This window comes from Ailuropoda melanoleuca, chromosome 1, assembly GCF_002007445.2.
Source record: "Ailuropoda melanoleuca isolate Jingjing chromosome 1, ASM200744v2, whole genome shotgun sequence".
Lineage (NCBI taxonomy): Eukaryota > Metazoa > Chordata > Mammalia > Carnivora > Ursidae > Ailuropoda > Ailuropoda melanoleuca.
In genome coordinates, this window is record NC_048218.1 from 189,429,006 (window position 1) to 189,448,513 (window position 19,508).

The 19,508-nt window shown below is 57.8% G+C and overlaps 1 protein-coding gene across 3 annotated transcripts in view; it reads right to left on the reverse strand.

Moving 5' to 3' along the window:
- Positions 1–7,911: 7,911 nt before the first annotated feature.
- Positions 7,912–19,508, reverse strand: part of IMPDH1 (inosine monophosphate dehydrogenase 1) — a 15,866-nt gene continuing 4,269 nt past the window's right edge. The window contains exons 1-14 of one of the 3 annotated variants that reach the window (XM_034671618.1): positions 17,729–17,787; positions 17,491–17,539; positions 15,215–15,316; positions 15,008–15,082; positions 14,553–14,759; positions 14,332–14,419; positions 13,308–13,507; positions 12,571–12,661; positions 12,215–12,310; positions 10,750–10,893; positions 10,501–10,645; positions 10,077–10,220; positions 9,876–9,959; positions 7,912–8,664 (exon numbers count right to left, since the gene is read on the reverse strand). In XM_034671618.1, coding sequence (XP_034527509.1) covers positions 8,643–8,664; positions 9,876–9,959; positions 10,077–10,220; positions 10,501–10,645; positions 10,750–10,893; positions 12,215–12,310; positions 12,571–12,661; positions 13,308–13,507; positions 14,332–14,419; positions 14,553–14,759; positions 15,008–15,082; positions 15,215–15,316; positions 17,491–17,539; positions 17,729–17,772 — 1,491 coding nt within the window. In that variant the 5' untranslated portion in view covers positions 17,773–17,787 and the 3' untranslated portion in view covers positions 7,912–8,642. Of the gene's footprint in view, positions 8,665–9,875; positions 9,960–10,076; positions 10,221–10,375; positions 10,646–10,749; positions 10,894–12,214; positions 12,311–12,570; positions 12,662–13,307; positions 13,508–14,331; positions 14,420–14,552; positions 14,760–15,007; positions 15,083–15,214; positions 15,317–17,490; positions 17,540–17,728; positions 17,788–19,508 lie in introns of those variants that run through there. The other 2 variants (XM_034671614.1, XR_004628824.1) reach the window with 2 other exon arrangements.

A 19,508-nucleotide genomic window follows, 5' to 3' on the forward strand; every position in this document is an offset into this window, starting at 1 on the left:
TTTGAAATCCTAACAAGGTGTCTGGAGCAGTCTTACTTGGGAACCAGGAGACCTGTGTTCCAGTCCTGTGTCGGGCAGAGCTGTGAAAAATGTTCCACCCCTTCTCTCAGGGCTGGGCCACCGCTGATAGGAGGGTGAAGTCATGTCTGCAAGGGCAATGGCAGGAAAAGCTTGGAGGACGGGGCCACTGGGAGATTGAGGGCAGGCAGGGGCTTGGAAAGTGATAAGGGACCCCAGAGGTGAGGAAAGCCTGCTTCATCCTGGCCTCCTGGGGAAGACTGTGCTCCTCCCTGAAGGACCAGACTCTGCCAAGAGCAGGAAAGTGTCCTCACAGCCAGTGTGTATGTAGGGGACCGGGGTGCACAGCTTCCCCTAGCCCTGGCCCCTGGTGCTGAGTGAACTCTGGCCACAGGCTGGTTCAGAGAAGGAAGCCCAGGGAAGGCGGATGGCGACAGACCCTCAAGAAGGCTTTCTTGATCCTTGGAGATTGAGTCCTTTCTGAGAAGCTGGTGGAAATTCTGCTCTCTCTGCCCAGAAAAATGCACAGACACACAACCTTGCACATGCAGGGTGGGGGGGGTCATAGATCCCCCAGAGCCCATCCTGAACCCCAGTCCACAAATCTGGTCTCTCCTTCTATCTCAACGTCGCCCAGGTACCTTTTCCTCTGTGTCCCACACCAGGGCCCCGAGTTACTGAGACACAACCCCGGCCTCGGGGAGCTGGCAGGCCAGATCAGGATGCAAATGCCAGGGACTTGGAGTCAAAGCAGAGGGCTTCGTGGAGGGAGGGGCTCGTTTCCAGTCTGAGGAGGCAGCCTTGGGATGAAGGCAAGCCCGCAGGCTCTGGGGCTGGCTGGGCTGTTCATCTGTACCTCTGGGATCTGTGCCCACCTCCGAGGAATGAGGAACGGTGTGAGATAATACTGATGGTGTTTAGCATGGAGTAGAGTGAGGCTCGAGGTGAATGTGCTGTAAATACCCCCTTGGCTAGCTGGGTCCTAGAAAGTTGGATAATGGCCCTTCAAACATGTCCACATCCTAATCTCTAGAACCCGTGAATATGTTACCTTACCCGGCAAAAGGGACTTTGCAGGTGTGACTATGTCAAGGGTTTGAGGTGGGGAGATGATCCCCGTGGGCCCAGTGTCATCATAAGAGTCCTTATGAGAGGGATACAGGAGGGCCCGAGTCCTCTCTGCCTCCAGAAGGAGCACTGACTAGAGCCTCTATTTTAGATTTCCAGCCTCCAGAAATGGAAGTTAGTAAGTGTGTTGTTTGCAGCTGCTAAGTTTGTGGTCATTTGTTACAGCAGCAACAGTAAACTCATACACGACGCCTTGCCAAGAGAGGCCGGAGCCCACGGGGGCAAGGCTTTGATGCAGGAAGGGGTTTGGAGGGGAGTTTTTGCAGCTAGGCTGGGCCAGGAGTGGGCCTGTGATGAGAGAGGAGGGCCGGGCATGGAGTGCTCAGCCCGTGACCTCACCCTTGGCCAGCCACAGCTGCCCTGGCATCCGGACGCCTGTCAGCCCGGGCTTACATGCCTCACTGGGCCAGAAAGGGATCCCTGCGTAGCCAGGCCCCAGGCAAGGGTGGGGGTGTGGCAAAGAAGGCTGGTGCCAGGGGAGAGAGCCCGATCAGCCCTGGGGCTGTAGAAGCCACACGAGTGGAGGGAGGAGGCCAGCAGGGGCTGGCGAGGTGCCCTGTCACCCAGGGCCCCACCAGCTCAGTCCTGCTCTACATCTCTCCTGAGGGGGCAGGAGCATTCCTTTCCTCTCTTCTTTTTCCTTCTTCGTCCCTGGGCTCTCCTGGGCTCCCCTGGGAGAAAGGGAGAGGTAGGGAGTTTGGGGCTACAGAGCAAGTGGTTAGGTCACAATTGGCTCAGCGGCAGAGTAGCTGGGCAACCTTGGGCAAATCACTCTGCCTCTCTGAGCCTGATTTCTCCTCCGACAATGAGGATGGTAATAAGTCTCTACTACATGGGGCTGTATTAAATGACCTAATGTGTGAAACACAGTGCCCAGCATGGCGTCAACCCTATCTTTGCAACCTCTGTTTGCTGCGCTCAGCAGTGTGCGTTAATTTCATTCATTCTATTCAATAGGTATTTCAGGGGCGTCTGGGTGGCGCATCGGTTAAGCGTCTGCCTTCGGCTCAGGGCATGATCCCGGCATTATGGGATCGAGCCCCCCATCAGGCTCCTCTGCTATGAGCCTGCTTCTTCCTCTCCCACTCCCCCTGCTTGTGTTCCTTCTCTCGCTGGCTGTCTCTATCTCTGTCAAATAAATAAATAAAAATTAAAAAAAAAAACACAAAAAGTTTAAAAAAAAGTAGGTACTTCAGAGCAACGCTGTTCTCCATGATGAAGACATTACAAAGGAAAACAGACCATATATGTATAAACAGAGAGTATGTGTGCGATGTGTTATGGAAAACAACAAAACAGGCAAAGGGCGGGCTAGGGATGGAGGTAGGGGAGTGGTTTGCTGTTTTGTGCACGGGGTCAGGGAGGGTCTGTCTAACCAGGTGCTGCTCGAGCCCACGCCTAAAGGCGGTGAAGGAGCGAGCCGCGTGGATATCTGGGGGACACAGAGGGAACAGGCCTGGTGGGAGCATTCGAGGACAGCAAGGCGGCCGGCATGGCTAGGACAGAACTGGCGAGGTGAGAGAGGGAAAGCAGGGTCGGCCATAGCGGGGGGCTAGATCGTGAAGGGCCTTGTGGGCCACAGTAAAGACTGGATTTTACTCTTAACCCCGGGGAAGCCATTGAAGGGTTTTGAGCAGAGGCAGGAAAAGAACCACCATGGCCGTTAGGAGAAGACTCTGTAGGGAGGCAACACTGCAGGCTGGGACAGACTGGGCTCCTTGCAGGAACCACGCAGGAGGGGACGGCCGCCTGGACCGCCATTGCTGGGGGAGAGACTGGAAGAAGTGCCCAGACTGAGGACGTATTCTGGAAGCTCGCCAACAGGATTTGCTGCTGGATTTAATACAAATGTGAAAGAAAGAGGAGTCCAGGGTGGCTCCACAATTTTTTGGTTTTGTTTTTATCTCAACAACCAGAAGAACAGAATTGCTATTTTTTGAGATGCAGTAGTTTTAAGGAGGACCAAGCCTGGGACGATGGTGGGGACATGTGATGGTTAATTTTATGTGCCAACCTGACTGGGCCGCGGGTGCCCAGATAGTTAGTCAAACATTATTCTGGGTGTGTCTGTGAGGGTGTGCCTGGGTGAGATTAACATTTGAATCTGTAGACTGAGTAAAGCAGATTTCCATCCCCAATGTGAGTGGGCCTCATCCAATCTATTGAAGGTCTGAATAGAACAGAAAGGCTGAGTAAGAGAGAATTTGTTGTCTCTGCCTGACTGTCTTCGAGCTGGGATATTGGTCTTCTCCCGCTTTTGGACATAGACTCCGACTGGATTGTTCTCCTGGTTTACAGGTATTGGTAAACGTTTATGGTTATGTTCAGGGTGAGATCCGATTTAATATTCTGACGGACATATGGGGCAAGCAGGGGAATGAGTGACAGTAGATTAGATCTGTGAACTGAATTTGAATCCTCCAAATCTGTCCCTTAACCCGGTTGAAGCTGGCCTTCCCTACACAACTGTTGAAATGGAATCCATTCCCTCATGGCCCCGGGTGCCAGCTTTGTCCTTCTTGGCCCCCTTGCCTGTCCTTGGTTTCCCTGGAAAGTTCACACAAGCTCCAGAATTCCTAAATCCCCTCCCCTCCACCTCTGTGGTCCTCCGACAGAGGGGAGCCTCAGTGCAAGGTCAGGGGAACCCTGAGCAGAGGGGTGCCCCACGCAGGCCGGGCAAAGGTAGCCATGCTGCAAAGGGCAGATTCATCTCCGGCTCTCTTCAACCACACCTAGTGCTCCTGGTCCCCCAACGGGCCTCACCCTCAGCCCCCTCCCACCAGCTTCCTTTAGGGACTTGGACACCATGCCCACCAGGAGGTAGGGTGGAATGGAAGGGAGAAGGTCTGGGCAGGCCCTGCTTCCTCACTGAGCTCCCCTCTTAGCATCTGGTGACTTGGGAAGTCACTGTCTCTCCAGGCCTCATTCCCCCGCCCGTAATAAAGGAATGTGTGCCACTACCGCCTCATGGGATTGCTGAGGATAAGATGCACCTGCCGCGGTGACTGGTGCTTGGTAATAAATGGCTGCGGAAAGCAGGTCTTTTAGACTTCTCTCCCCGCCCCCAGCCAGCTTCTCTCCTTTCTGAGAGATTACTTTACTCCCGTGCTCCTCCTGTCCTTCAGACACCAAATTTTACTGTGGACATGGGCAACCAGGGAATGGTTGCCAAGGGGAGGGCTTTCAGAAAGGCTGCCTGTTGCCTAGGAAACTGCCCCACTCCAGGGTCCCCGGGGTCTCACAGGTCGATGGGTCCTGGCGCCACCTGCTGGATGCAGTGCCACACTGCTCCTAAAGCCGCCAGACCTGGCATGCCTGTTTCCCCAAGCATGGAATGCGCTCGTCTCCCCTGCTCTCCTCCCCTCCAGCATCGCCACCATATAAAGTCCTTTCCTCCTTTGTGTCCCTAGATATTCTGAGACAAGAGCCATGGAAAGGAGTTAGAGGCACCGTGGACCATGGGAGGGATGGAAGCAACATCTCCCCACGTAGAAGGACCGAGCAGAATTCCTGGTGTGGGGTCCAAAGAAAGTTCCTCCCCTTACTTGATATCCCGAAGCTCAGAACACATTTCATTGCCCACTAGCCCGTTCCACCGGGAAGGAGCAGCAGGGAAGAAGAAGTTAAGGTTGGGGATGGGAGAGTGACGCTGGGTCATGATAAGGACCTCACACCACAGCCACCTCTGGCTCCCTTCTTCCTTCCCAGCCACTCCACCCCTGGTGAGCCTCATCCTGACTTCCCTTCTCTTGGCTTTTCCTGAAAACCTTCCCACCCACCTTAACAACAGGTATGGGGAGCAGGGTTTTGGAGCTGGGGCCTGGTGGGTGCTGCGGGGGGCTGTGTGCTCTGACCCCGGCCCTGCCTCTAGCAGATGCCCTGCTCAGCTGGAGGCGGAGGGCTGCTGGGGGTGGGGTGAGGTGGACAGAATTGCCCCCTAACCCCCTAATGAGGAGGGGCCCATGTATAAAGTGGGGGGAGGGAGAGGCATGGACCCAGAGAGGTGGGTGTCGGAGTCCGGCTCTTACAAGCCTGGGGAATCCTGAAGGAACAAAAAGCTTAGTGTGAGGGTGGAAGGCGGAGCTGCCTCTCCCCCCTCTCCCCATGGCTGGCCCCTCTTCCTCTCCAGACCCCACTCCCGGATGTGAGGAGATGGGGTGGAGGGGGAATTGAGGGTAGTGGAGCCTACAGAGCTCGGGTGCTGACCCCTCTCCGGGCTGGCTGCCCACCCACTTCCTCATTGGCACTAGAAGCACAGAAGCTGAAAGAGCCTGCAGAGGGCTAGTCTGGCTCCTCCCGAGCTGAGAGCCCCGGCTCTCTGCCTGCAGATGTGGAGGGAAAGGCGGGGCCAGAGTCGAAGGCCACCCACCACTCCTCCATCTGTCCAGGGTGGGCCAGCCATGGCTCCACTGCTAGCCCCCAACTCCCGGGCTCCGTTCACCTGTACGGCAAGCTGTACCTCCCGGGGTCCCCTGGGCCCCGCCAGCTGCTTCTGCTCCCGCCCCGGCGAGAACAAGTAACTGCAGCTCTACCTGGCCTGTGCCTTCGAGGTGCTGGCCATGGAGAGCGTGCTGAGCCACCTCCCGCGCCTGCGCCGGAGCCCGGGGCAAGCCGCCTGCGTGCTGGTGTCACTGCGGGGGGGCTGGGACACTGGCCAGCTCCTGCTGGTGGTGCCTGCCTTCGCCCTGCGCCGCTAATACCCAGTGCAGATGCTGCCAGGACCTGGCACGGTGCTTCCACAGCCTGGTGTGGGCAGGAGCTAGGTGTGTGCCAGGGGGAGGGGGAGGGGGCGCCTGGGCCCCACGAACCAGGCTGGACTCCGGGGGGACACATTCTGCTTACCATGGGGTCCGTGATCTGCATCTGTCCCAAGTATGGCTCTGGACCACCTCTGAATGTGTCTGATGTGGCCTTCCTCCCTAGAGCAACTGTCCCTTTGTCCCACCTGGGCCTCCCCCAGTGGGGCCGAATTATACAAGCCAGAGTGCATGTGTCACCGGGGCCAGCCTGGCATGCGCTTATCTCCTGCCTCCATCCCTTTGAAGAAGGGGAGGGCAAATTGGACACGCTGAGACTAATTTACCGATCGCCCATAAGCTTCCATACATTCTCTCACGTAATCCCCACGAGGCCATGAGTAGGTGCTGTGTCGTCTGAAATTCTTAAGGTCCATGCTTTGGCAAGTCTCGGAAATCATGGAACTGCGTTCACAGATTTCTTCTTGAACAGTGATTCTCAAGCTTGGGTGTGTGCCGGAATGCCCTGGAAGTGAGTGATAACTCAGAGGCCCAGCCCTACTTCGGTGAGCCTGGGCTTCTGGGTTTGTTTTAGCTCTCCAGGGGGTTTGGATACACACCAAAATTTAAGGCCACTGTGCTTGAATTTCCTCCGGAAGCGTCAAACTAAGGCTAACTTACCTCAAGTAACGGGAAGGCCACTGTTACAAGGTAACCCATTCTCCCGGTCAGCTCTAACTGACCGGTTGGGTCTAGCTCAAAAGGAAAATTCTCCCTTTGAATCACTCACACCCTTGATGCCGAGTGACTCTGTAGTTCTCTAAAAACCCTTAGATCTTTTCCATCTCAACTGCTGGTCAAGCCGATTCCCGTACGGTTTCTGTAAACCAATGTGCAGGACAAACTATGAAACATGGCCTCGTTTCGGTCCATCCCCTCTCAGCTTTTACCACCCCCTGGTATCTGTGTATCCTTCTCCCACCTAGCTAGGTCACCTCAGACTCTTAGGTGCTCACTGAGGCCACAGACTCCAGGTGCAAGGCCTCCAGGGACTCTCAATGACCCAGACACTTGGCAGCGACCCCCGGAGCATCATCGAACCAGCTCTGAACTTCCCAACGGTCCTGCCCTCCAGTTCTTTCCTTCTCACCCCTGAAGACGCCGCAAAGCTGGAAGATGCCACCGTGATAGGCTGGCCCCAGACCAAGGGGCTCCTTCCGGAAGGGTCTGGGAGCGGGCAGGTACCAGCAGGCACTCCAAGAGCAGCCTGGGGCAGCCCCTCCCTGACAGTGAGGGCAATGTTTCCAGCTATTCACAACCCACAAGCTGGGGTTTTGTTTCTACACCCTCTGCTCATTCCTGTCCCTGGAGCAGTCGTGCTCTTTGCTTCCGCTCCTGAGCGGTGTCTGTACCTGGTGGCACGGTTGTGTGCCCAGTGCCCAACTACAACAGAAGCACAGGAAGGCAATGTGAACCCCCCCCCCCCGAGGATATTCAGCAGCCCATATGTCAGTGCTGTCCCCACCAGGAAGGGTTTGAGGCTGGGACACGAGGCCTGAGCCACAGATGGACAGTGGGAGCAGAGCCCCTCTACCTGGTACCCACACAAGGTCTCCGCTGATGAGGACGCAGGTCAGGGCCACAGCCATGCTCTGCTCCCGCCTATGTCCAGGCTGCACCGTTTGGTGTCAAAGGCCACAGTGGGGACTTGCGGGCAGCCACCAGTGAGGCTCCCGACGCTTGTCTTCTACAGCCTCGGTGGTCCCTCTGCCACTCCGTCTGCCTGCGCGGCTGCTGGCCACAGGCGGCAGGGGACTACGCCGGTGTAGGCACAGGCCTGGGAGACCCCCCCGCCCCCGGCCATGTGGCCCACTTGTGCCAGGAAGCCCCAGAGTCCCCCAGCTCCCTCCTCAGCTTCCTGGGGAGGCTGGGCCTGGTGCCCCACCACCACCCCAGCCCTGATCGGGGCTCCAGCTCCCCACCAGGACAGGGGCCAACTGCCCAGTGGACAAGGGGCAGAGACAGGATGGCAGAGGTGTTGAGACCTCTTGATTTATTCAGATTATTTAATATACAATGACGTAACTGTGACCCCAAAGTGTGCAAAGTTAAAGCCTTCGACTGCAGCTGAGAGGGAAGGGCAGGAATGGTACACCTGGGGGTGATGGTGAGTCAGGAATGATGGGCAGCCTCCTCCCCAGGGCCAGGGACGGGGGAGCGGCCTGAGGAGCAGGGCTGGGGAGCCTAGGGCCGGGGGAAGGGGGCAGAGACCTCCCTCTGGCCTAGGTCAGGAGCCCAGAAGTGCCACATGGCTGAGGGGGCAGCAGCCCAGGAAGGAGCCAGAGGCAGGGCCAGGAGAGCACCATTTCCGGGGTGGGGGTTGGGGAGGGAGGTGCCCTACGGAAGCCAGGAGGGGCCACCTGACCCAGGGGTGGGTGCCAGGCCGGAGCAGGCTGCAGCGAGAAAGACCTGAGGCAGGCACAGGGCCTGAGAGCCCAGGCTGGCTAGGCTCAGGGGGACTGAAGGAGGGGGAGCCTGGGGGGACCCCTGGGGCAGCTGAGCCCCAGGAGCAGTCCTGCCTCTGCAGGGGATGGCCAGGAGGGGCCGCAGACCCTCAGGGGCTCCCTTCCTCTCTCCCTGGAAAGGAGCTGGGGAGTCCGTAGTGCAAATCTATGGACCACTCAGTTATGGAGGGAGGCTGTGCTCAAAGGGGCACCCTGCGGTGCACCCCCTCCATTGCCCCGGCTTCCACCACCATCCTCAGTACAGCCGCTTCTCGTAACTGTGGGGACAAGGCAAGAGGGAAGCCAAGAGTGGGTGTCTGGATCCTGCTCCCTTCCCAGATCCCCTTGCCATTAGGCCCTGGGCTGCCAGGGCCTCCCCACGTGGGGGGTGGGGGGTGGGAAAGAGCAGGTCCTGCGCCTCTGTGTTCCCCAGGCCAAGGCTCCCGAAAGAACCATGCCAGGTCCAGAGACAGCCATGCTCCTTCTGGCCACAGCCACAGCTGAGCAGACTGTCCTCCATGCTGGGGGTGGAGACGCAGCTAAAGACACAGTCCGTCCTCACAGAGCAAGCTCAGACCAAGCTGAACCTCTGCCGCCCATGTCTCCACCCCACCCCTGCACACACAGTGGCCTAGGCCCCGTGTGGTCACTGGGCCCAGTCCAAGACAGGGAAACCTCAGGCCTGCGGGCAGGGACATCTGTTTGCACCCCCGAAGGGGCCGTTTCCGCTGGAGGAGGGGCCACGGCTGGCTGCCCCCAGCTCGGTGCTGGTCCTAGGGTCCGTGTCCCATGATTACACCCCAGTGCCACCCCCGACCCAACGGCCCCCGCCCCCAGCCCACGTCCCACCCAGACTGCCCCTGCTCTACTCTACACTTGGCCCGGGCAGCGCGGTTACTTACACGGCAGAAAGGTATAGCTACAGGAGGATGGGGCAGAAAGAGACACAGGTTAGATGCCCGCCGATGCCTGGGGGGACAGGCCCTCTCGACCAGGGCGGGGACGCATGCCTCTGCGACTACCGCTGCCAGCTAGCTGCCCCCGCCCACGGTCGCCCCGGCGCCGGCCCTGGCATCTGTCTCTCTGCCCTTCTCCCCGCCAGGGGGCTCGTGCCCGTGGCCTCCACCTGCCTGCCTGACGCTGCCACCAGCAAGAGCCCAGCGCCACCAGCCCCTGCCACCAGCCACCAAGCTTCTGAGCAAGCAAGGGACTGGGAGCCCAGGAGGGGCCAGTGGCCACATCTCCCATGCCCTGCTCGGGAAGATGCCCGAGGGGAGGGGAGGGGCCTGCCTGCACTGGGGCTAAAGGACAGGGTTCAAGGGCGGGCTAGGCCCTGCAGGACACGCCCACGGGGTCATCCTGCAGCAGCATCCATCCCTGGGGCAGATGGCCCAAGGGTTCCCTGAAACCTCAGCTTGGCCTCCGAACCACGGCCCCACCTGCCCGACCCAGTGCCAGCCAGCTGGGGCAAGGAGGCCACCACACTTACGAGTGCAGGCCATGGACACCGCCCTCGATCTGAGCCGACATGGTCCGCTTCTCAAACTTGAGCTCCCCTGAGTACATCATGGACCTGAAGGCGGGTGGGTGGAGTGCGTCAGGGGCAGGAGGACAGAGAAAGAAAGAGGAAGAGAAGCAGCAGGGAGGAGTCAGGAGCCCCCCAGGTCTCACCCGCCCCCCCTGCACTCACCGCAGGACAGACAGGCTGCGGGCGCCGATGTCCTGGCAGCCGTGTTGGATACCTGCTATGAGGTAGGGCACGAACTTCTGAATGGAGCCTTTGTCCTGGATGGAGCCCGAGACGCCCTGTGCGATCTTCACCTTATCCCCCTCGCTGCGTGGAGGGCAAAGAGACTGAGCCAAGCAGCCCCACGGCCCAGGGGAGACCACCCAGCAGAGGGGATCCCACCCGCAAGGCCCCCCAAAGCAGCCACTCCCTGGGTGCTGAGTCAGATGGCCCAGGTCCTATCCCAGGTCCACTACTTGTACCCTGTGCCTCGGTTTCCCGAACAAGACCATGGAGGCCGGGCACCGTGCGGGGAGGTCACAGGTGGTGTGGACGCCGGAGGGCTGCGGGCTGATGTGCCTGGGGCCGGGGGCCGGAAGCAGGGCACCTGAAGTATCGTTTCTGGCTGCTGCTGCTCTTCTCCATGGCGTCCAAGGAGCCCATGCCCCGGTATTTCTTGAGCCTCACCCCGTCCGAGAAGAAGTACTCGCCAGGGGCCTCCGTGGTGGCGGCGAGCAGGGAGCCCATCATCACTGCGGTGGTCGAGGGGTCAGCGCCTCTAGCCCCATAGACCTACTGCCCTTGCCCAGCTCCCGGCCCCCCACCAGCCTGCCCAGTCCCCAGCAGAGCCCCTCACCTGTGGAGGCGCCCAGGGCCAAGGCCTTGACCACATGGCCCACGGTCTGGATGCCACCATCCGCTATGACCGGCACCCCGAAGCGCCGGGCGTACTCAGCCACCTTGTACACGGCGGTGCCCTGGGGCCGACCACACGCCATCACTGCAGGAGAGCATAGCAGTCAGAGGAGCCAGCTGCGGCCCAGGGGCCAGGTGGAGGCCCCTTCCTCCGTGTGCCCCACCTCCGCTTGGGAGGAGGGGCAGGGCTGGGTGGTACTTCTGAGGCACAAGACAGGCGACAGCAAAGAACACCAGGGGCAATGTCCCTCGGGGGACCTGGCCGTCTCCACCGAGAACAGCACCACGTGGGATTCTGACGGCCTTCAAAGTATAGCGTCCCCACCCCCAGAACAGCACGCTTGGGTCTGGGGGTCCCCAGGCTCAACCTCTCCCTCAACCTCTTTCATTTGCAAAGCCTGTCACCAGGAGGTCCTCACAGCCTCCTTTGGGATAGCGGTGTGCATTTCTCTGCGCTCAACTGTCCAAGGTGTTTAAGTATGAGGTTTTAAGTGGGACGTCCAGGGAACTAGCACTTTCTCGGGACAGAGGTAAAGCTGGATAAAGTGGAGGAGAGGCCTTCTTGGGAAGTACCTCAGGTCTGTTTTGTCCCTATTGCATCCCGACAGTTAGAACAGTGCCTGACACAAAACAGGTGCTCAATTAATATTTGTTGAGACACCGAGGGAAGGCCCACATTTACCATGGTGGTCAGCTAAGGGGGACAGTAGAAACTTGAAAGCAGAGGTTCTGAAGACCAAAAAGAGGAGACGTTTTGGGCAGGGAAGACTAAATGGGTCACTCAGTGTTGTGGGGAAATGACCCTCACTTGAGGGGCCAGACACATCCCGTCAGGCCAAGCCAGGACCCACAAGTCAGACACCGGCCTCCAGAGAGCACCCCTCAACTACACGGGGACGCACCTCAGGGTCTCGCACTCTCCCACATCATGGTCAGGAGTGCACCCCACAAAAGGGCTTTGTGACTGAGTGGATCCCCCTCCCCCACTATCGCCACCCATGATAAGGTTGTACGTCCTTACACTTTCAGGGACACGCTATCTCCACGTCTTCACTATCTCCATGTCACAAAGCTTATCCCAGCTCGGAGCTGGCTTCCAGCGAGCCCCTCAGAGAAGTACTCACACCAGCCTTGAGCCTCCAGATTGGGCCTTCTTGACCAGAATCTGAGAAGCAGGCTGGCACACACCCAAAACTCACAGTAACCTTATCTTACACCAGCCGCCCCCAAGTCAGTGGGCCCGACAGACAGAGTCTGAGCGTAGGTCTCCCTCCCTTGAGCCCCCCATCCTGGAGGGGAACTGGCACAGTGAGCACTCAGCATGCATCTGTGGACCCAGAGTGGGGCCCCAGAGTCTGTGGAGGCCAGTGGGGCGTTCTTGTTGGCATCGCTCTCCTGACACCTACCTTCTTGGGTGATGCAGATGGAACCGCAGCCCATGCCCACACGTAGCCCGTCCACACCAGCATCAATCAGGTTCTTGGCCTGCGCTGCTGTCACCACTGGGGGGGGGTGGGGAGGAGGGTTTGGAGGAGCGGGGAAAGAGGAACAGTGTGAGGATGGGATGCCCTTGCCTTGCTCTGGGGCTGCCTGGAACCCCAGTCTACCCTCCCCCCCCCAACCCCCAGGGACCAAGCCCGTTCATTCAGCCCTCTGCGCCCACGCAGGAGAAATGCCATCACCTAGGGATGCTGAAGGACAGAGGAGAAGTTACACAGTGAGGGAGCAAGGGCTGGGGGCTGACGGGGGACCCTGCACTCACCATTCCCCCCAATCACCTGGAGGTGGGGGTATTTCTGCTTGATATAGTGCACCATGGCGATCTGATACACGGAGTTCCCTTGGGAGGAGTCCTGTGAGAAGGGGGACAGGAAAGCTCAGGCTTCGATGGCTAACAGTCCTCACGGGAGGAGGGGTATCATGAGCGGACAAACTCCTGAAATTGTATGAAAAATGTTACGAGAAAGCTCTTTTCCTCCCCCACCCCGGGAAAACACTTGACAGCTCTCAGCACACTGAGTCTCAAAGAGGCCTGCTTTCCCCAAAAGGTTGAGCACCACTAGCTTATGGTCTCAGAGCAGACAAAGCCCCATCATACCCACGGTATGGACCGGTCCACACAGCAAGGAGGTGTTGCCTGGGGCCACAGCCTGTCCCCACCAACTCACTACCAGATGAAATTACTGAATTTCTTCCGCCCTGGTTTCTTCATCTGACAGGTGGGTGTGGTACTGAACCTCAGGGAACTGTGGTGAGGGATCAAATGAGTTCATCCACATAAAGGTCTTAGTGCAGGACCTGGCAAGTGGGAGGTTCTCAAAGAATGTGAGCTCTAAGTATTAGGGTTTGGAGGGCCCTCCAAGGGGCACCCAGTTTGTTCTGAGCTGTCAGAGTACCAGTGACCCTCCTAATTCTGGTTTCAGGCATCATTAGAGGCAAACCCGGTCTCCAGAAGCTTCTACCGTCCTGAACCACCGTGCTCCGGGGTGGTGTGCGTACCAGCACTATGACGTCAGCGCCTGCCTGGGTGAGCAGGTCCAGGCGGTATTTGTCATCCTCGCGGGTGCCCACGGCTGCCCCACACAGCAGCTGCTTGTGGGAATCCTTGGAGGCCAGAGGGTAATCCCTGTTCTTCTTCAGGTCAGTGCGGGCAATGATGGCCACCAGCTCATCACGATCGTTGACAATGGGCAGCTTCCCTGATGAGGAATGCAGAGGTTAGGTGAAGGAGCAGGCCTCTTGCGGCTGGAGTGGGAGTGAGGGGCGGTGAGGACAAAACAGACTCCGCCAGAGATTCCACTGAAGTACCCAAACCAGCCACTAGGTGACAGCACCCACCCAGGAAATGCTCTTAGAGCTCTGGCCCTCTGCCCAAGGAACAGGAAGCAAAGAAACCTGCTAGCCAAGCGGGTTCCGGAGCTCTTCCTGCCCTGTGGCCTAACCAGGCTGGGTGGGTGGCCCCCCAGCACTGGCAGCCTTTCACCTGCTAGGCCACAGGCCACAGTGGTCGAAAACTCCTAGCCAGGGCACAAAGGTGAGGCTGTTTTGCAGGGAGGAACACATAGCCTCTCCAATACCACCCCCAGAAAACAATCCAATATGACCCAGGGAGGCGTTGCCCAGTGTCTCCCATAGGGGCCTAATGAATATTATGTCAGCAGCCCCAATGTCAAATAAACCTACCTGCAGGGTTTCTCAGGGCCTTTAATAAGCTGACATACAGGTTTTTAAAATGGAATATGGGAGATAAAAAGCAGCATGTTTCAGACTTTCTTTGTGATGAGTATTTCACATAACGAGCTTTATGGGGAGACATAGTGTGAAGACGCTGAATAAGGGACGGGTTTTCCTAAGCCAGGAAAAGGCCCTCAGGATTCATGCCCCAACCTGGGATTATGCAAACCTTCCCCAAGGCCCAGCCAGTCTGGTTGCTGGGACAATCTACAAAGCTCTGAAGGAACAGCGGGCCTGGGGTCCCGGGGCAGGCCGGGGGTTCTGGAGCTTTCTGCCCACCCCCGGGTACCTTTCTTGCTGCGCTGCAGGATCTCATTTGCCTCTTTCAACGTGACACCCGCTGGAGCCACCACCAGCTCGTTCCGCGGAGTCATCACCTGTGGAGCCAGGAACATTTGCCTGCAGGTTGGCAGGTGAGAGAGAAGGGAGCCAGGCCTCCCTCTGGTCCCTGGTCACAGGCACCAGCCTGAGGCCCCAGGATGTGAGGTCCTCCCTCCGCCCCGCAGGTACCTCACTAAGGAGGGTGGTGTGGTCTTTCTCGGCAAGAAAGTCAATGTCTCGGGAGGTTACGATGCCCACCAGCTTGCTGCCCATGGTGCCTGTCTCCGTGATGGGGATGCCGGAAAAGCCATGCCGGATCTTGGCCTCCAACACGTCGCCCACGGTATGCGAGGGGCTTAGCACCACGGGGTCCGTGATGAAGCCCTGTTCAAATTTCTAGGGGTGGAGACGGGGAAGGAAAAGGCTGGAAGAAGGTGGTGTACAGCCATGCCACAGAGGGGCCAGGGCTCTCAATGGGGAGAGGGGCCAGTGGGCAAATGAGGGCTGGTCCCTGTGTCCCCGGTGTGGAGAAGGGCAGACAAGACCCCACAGCAGTCAGCCAGGGCATGCACCAGCCTGCGGGGATGGCAAAGGAGGGGGCGGCCATGTCGCATCTTCTTTCTGGGGACGGGCCTGGTACTTGCCTTGACCTTCCGCACCTCATTGGCCTGGAACTCCGGGGTGCAGTTGTGGTGAATGAAACCAATACCGCCCATCAGCTGGGGTGGAAGGGAAGTGTGGTCAGAGCCAGGGGGCAACCCTCTTGCTCTGCAAACCCCACTTGTGAATCCAGTCCCCTGTTCAGCCCCCCACCCCCCACCCCGGGGTCCGCACACCGGTGCCTGACTCACAGCCATGGCAATGGCCATGTCGGCTTCTGTCACAGTGTCCATTGGGGAGGAGACCAGCGGTGTCTTCAGGGTGATCTTCCGAGTCAGGGCTGAAGTCAGGTCCTGAGAACAGAGGCACGGTCTATGTGAAGAGTTTTACCGTTCGCTCAACAAACATTTACTGAGCTCCTATGGGTCCCCAGCACCAGGATGGGCCTGCAGATACAGCAGTGGACAAGGCAGGTAAGGTCCCTGCTATCTCTCCTGGAGGTTACATCCTACTTGGAAAGAAAGACGACAAACAAGAAAAACATGTGCGAGATTATTTCAGTCAGGATAGAGGCTCCAAAGAAAGACAACAAAGCCAAGTGACCATAGGAAGAAGGACGCGGTGGTCAGGGCAAGTCTCTTTCTTGGGATATGACAAGTGGGAACCAATCAAGTCAGAGTCTGAGGGACTGTCGTTGCAGGCAGAGGGGGCTGCGTGTGTGAAATTGCCCTCTGTTCCCAGTCTTCCTGAAGTGCATTTAAGACAGAAAAAGGCTAGCACAGTACAAGGTGGGAGGCAGGGGCTAAGGGGCGAGAGGCAGGCAGGGGGGTGGGTGGGCCGTGAGGATGTGTAGCCTTGAAAGCCAGGAAGAGGAACTTAGATTCGACTCTAAGCTGAGAAGCCACAGGAAGGTCTCAGGCAGAGGAGAGACCTGATCTGCTTTACATTTTAAAGAGGTCACTTGGGGTCTGATGTGGAGAAGGCCTCCAAGGAGGGTGCAGGACAGGGCCAGGCAGGAGATGCTGTGACTGGGGGGGGAAGGCACAGGAAGGAGTCTGTCAGCCATCCAGGAAAGTAGGGAACCAAGGGTGTGCCACTCAGGGGAGAGGTCGGGGCTGTAAATACACATTTGGGAGGAATCTGCCTCTGAGATTCCGGCCAACAGCTCGTGGATCCTAGCCTCCAAAGCACTCACAGACTTTGGTAGAGAATTTTTGGAGATTCGTAGGCCCCTGAAGTCCATCTCACAGACCCTGGTTCAGAACCATGGCCCTGCAGTCTAGAAAACTCCACCTTCTCCCCTCCCATCACACCACAGGAAAAGAGCCACACAGCCTTCCTGACCTAGGCCACAGGACAAGGAGACCCTTGATGGCCGGGAGGGGCCTTTTCCATCCCTTTCTTCCTTGCACCCTGCCCGGGGTCTGGCACAAAACCAGGGGGCTTAGTAAACTTTGTTAAACTGAACAGCTGAACCAAGACACCCTGGTTGCCATCATAGGGTACATATCCAGAAGAGCCCAAATTTTCCCCTAAAAATCTGTCTGCATCAGCACTGGCTACACAGGCTGGACGGGAGTCTCCCTGATGTAAGAGTGACACAGGCACACTCGGACCTTTGGTCTTTCTGGAGGGTCGGACTGAGTATCAATTACAGCAACAAAGGAAACTATTTCTTTAATGTGCATGAATTCATCACAGAATAATCTAACTTGGGACGTCTGAGTGGCTCAGTGGGTTAAGCATCTGCCTTCAGCTCAGGTCATGATCCCAGGGTCCTGGGATCGAGTCCCGCATCGGGCTCCCTGCTCAGTGGGGAGCCTGCTTCTGCCTTACCTGCCACTCCCCCTGCTTGTGCTCTCTCTCACTGTCTCTCTGACAAATAAATAAAATCGTAAAAAAAAAAAAAAAAAAGAATCTGACTTTTCCGTGAAATGACTTATACTCGTCAGCACTTACCCTTGGCTTCTACGAGCTTGTCATATCTGAATTTGTAAGGAACATTGTTCATTCACGTGGCTCATTGCTGAGCCCCTCCAATAAAGTGAGGCACTGTGTTTCCTTGTGTTGGTCCCAAATCTAATTCTTTCAAATCCTCTTGCCAATTCCTGTGCATTATGGATCCACAAACAAGTCTGTCCACCTCATCCAAAGTTTCCAGACTTTTACTGGCTTCTGTCATGTCCTTGCTCAGCATTTCAGACGAAATCCAATCCTTCCCGTCTGTGGTAAGAGGGCTGCCACACCTCGTGCCCATCCCCTCAGGGCCTTTTTGGACCTCACCGTGGGCTCTGTCAGTGAAGCCCTCCCGCCCTGGGCCAGGCCTACTGCTCAGCACACCCCTGAATCCCCACAGCTGCCTCTGCTCCATTAGACATGACCCACTGCACTGTGCCAGTTTCTCTGGCAGCAATAAAGGCTACATGCCCAAGAAAAAGTCTCTCCCACAGGCCCTTGAGCAAGAAGTCAGCCTCTTCCACCACATGCATGGTCCTTCTCCTCCCCGGTCAGCAGAAGAGGTACTCACCACCTCGTCAGCTATGAAGTCTATGAATCCTGGGAGAATCAGGAAGTCGCTGCGAAGACAGAAAAGTGAGTGTTACTGGGTGGGGAGGGGTCCCGCAAAGGGGCAGGGCCTAGGGGAGGCAGCATGGGGGCGGCAAGAGGGGCAGAGACTGGAGTCCTCTGATCCGGGCTGTTCCCTGAGCAGGGCTGAAGCCCCCTTATGCCCCCCACTCGCATCTTGCGGACTCCAGCCCAGAGACCTAGAGCCAAAGCCAGCGGAGGGTCTGTGGACGCGGGGTGCCATCAAGGCGGTTGGCCCCAAATGTCTGTTGCCTTCAGGGCACCGAGTTCAGCGAGGGACATATTACTTCCCGTAATGACACAAATGGCGCATTCAGTGCTTGCCCTTGAACTCTTCTCCATCCTGATGGGGGGAGACAGTCTGCAAACACGGAACGAACCCAAAAGCCATTCAGTAGTGCAGCATGGCAAGAACACCACAAAGCACAGGACAAGCTGCAAGCCCAGGGCTGGGGCTGCTGAGTCACAAGGGGTTCAGAACAGCATGGAGGGACCCCAGGCGGCTGAGCGTGGGGCGCGTTCTGACAGAGCAGGCACTCCACTCCAACTGGCCTGGAGCAACCCACAGACATGGCCTGGGATGGGAAAGGGGAGGAAGGGGGCTTTACAATTGTTAGGACCAGGACACTGGGGCCCTGGCCAAAGCGTGGCAGCTGCCAGTGCTAGGGTGGGCCATGGTCACAGCAAACCCCAGAAGGAGAGTGTAGGCCTGCATGGGAATGGCAAAGTACAGTGCCATAGCCCAGGGGGCCCCATGGGCTCGATCTGCCTGAAATCACAGGGCCTTGACAGACACACCCAAAAGCAAATGCCCCATGCTTCAGGAACACTCCCAACCGGAGGAAGCAAAGCAGCAGGCACCCCAGTGCAGGAAGGAAAAGTTCCAGGGTGGATCAGAGGGGTGGGGTCTTTAACCTGCCCCAGACCTGGAGAAACTCCTAGGAATTTCCCTGTGAGTTTTCCTAGAAGACTCCAGTGAACAATATATCAAAGAGATACTTTCTCCTCCTTCATTGAAGACCCCCAAATAAAGACCCCTAAATACCCCTGCCCCCTTGGCAGCCTTCTGTAAGTGAAGAGGCCTCTGTGGCTCACTGAGAGGCAGGAGGAGAAACGCCGAAGTCTGGACCCCTGGACATTCTCTCTGTATTATCTACATCCCTCACCTAGCCCACACCCCAGCTACGGCCAGGCAAGCTGGCCACTCAGGAATGACTGGGAATCCTGGTGTTTAGGGAAAACTGCCAAGCAGGAATGCCTACAGGCGAGGGCAGGGACTGGCAGGAGACAGGGCAGGGGTGCTTTGGACTTACCAGCATCCCCAATCCTCCCAGTCCCAGGTTTTGATGCTCTTTCCTAGCATGGACACAGTCCTGCAGCCAGGAGAGCGAGTGCCAGGCCTGCAGCCCACAGGACAACTGGCCCAGGGCCCATGGAAAAGCAAATTAAGCCAGAGGCAAACGGAGAGGTCTCATCCTCCTCCAAAATCCCATGTGGGGTGGGCTTGGGGTGGTAGTCACGGAATACCCATGTCCAGGGGGTCACTAGTGCTAACCTGTGGGCAGGCAGGGCACAAGTGGAAGGAAGGCTGGACAGGTCCGTGACAAAAAGGAGCCATCCCAACTGCCCAGCTGGGCCTCTCCTGGAGGCAACACCCAAGCAGCTGCCTTAGATGGACTCCAGGGTCCCTTCTGCCCTCATGTGAGCTGGGAGCGAGAGGGTGTCCTGGACCAAGGTCTGGAAAAAGTCTCTTCGTAACTCCCACATCTCCAGTTCCCACAAGCCCCAAGCCCCTCCATGGGGCCAAGGTACCCAAGAGAGGAGGAAGGGGGCAGGCCGAACCCGGATCCGGCCATAAACGGGGCATGGCACCTAGGGACCGCGATGTCGCTGTGCCACGTCCGTCTGCTCTCAGCGCGGGCCTCCTTCCTTCCTTCGCCCAGCCCCCCCACCCCCACC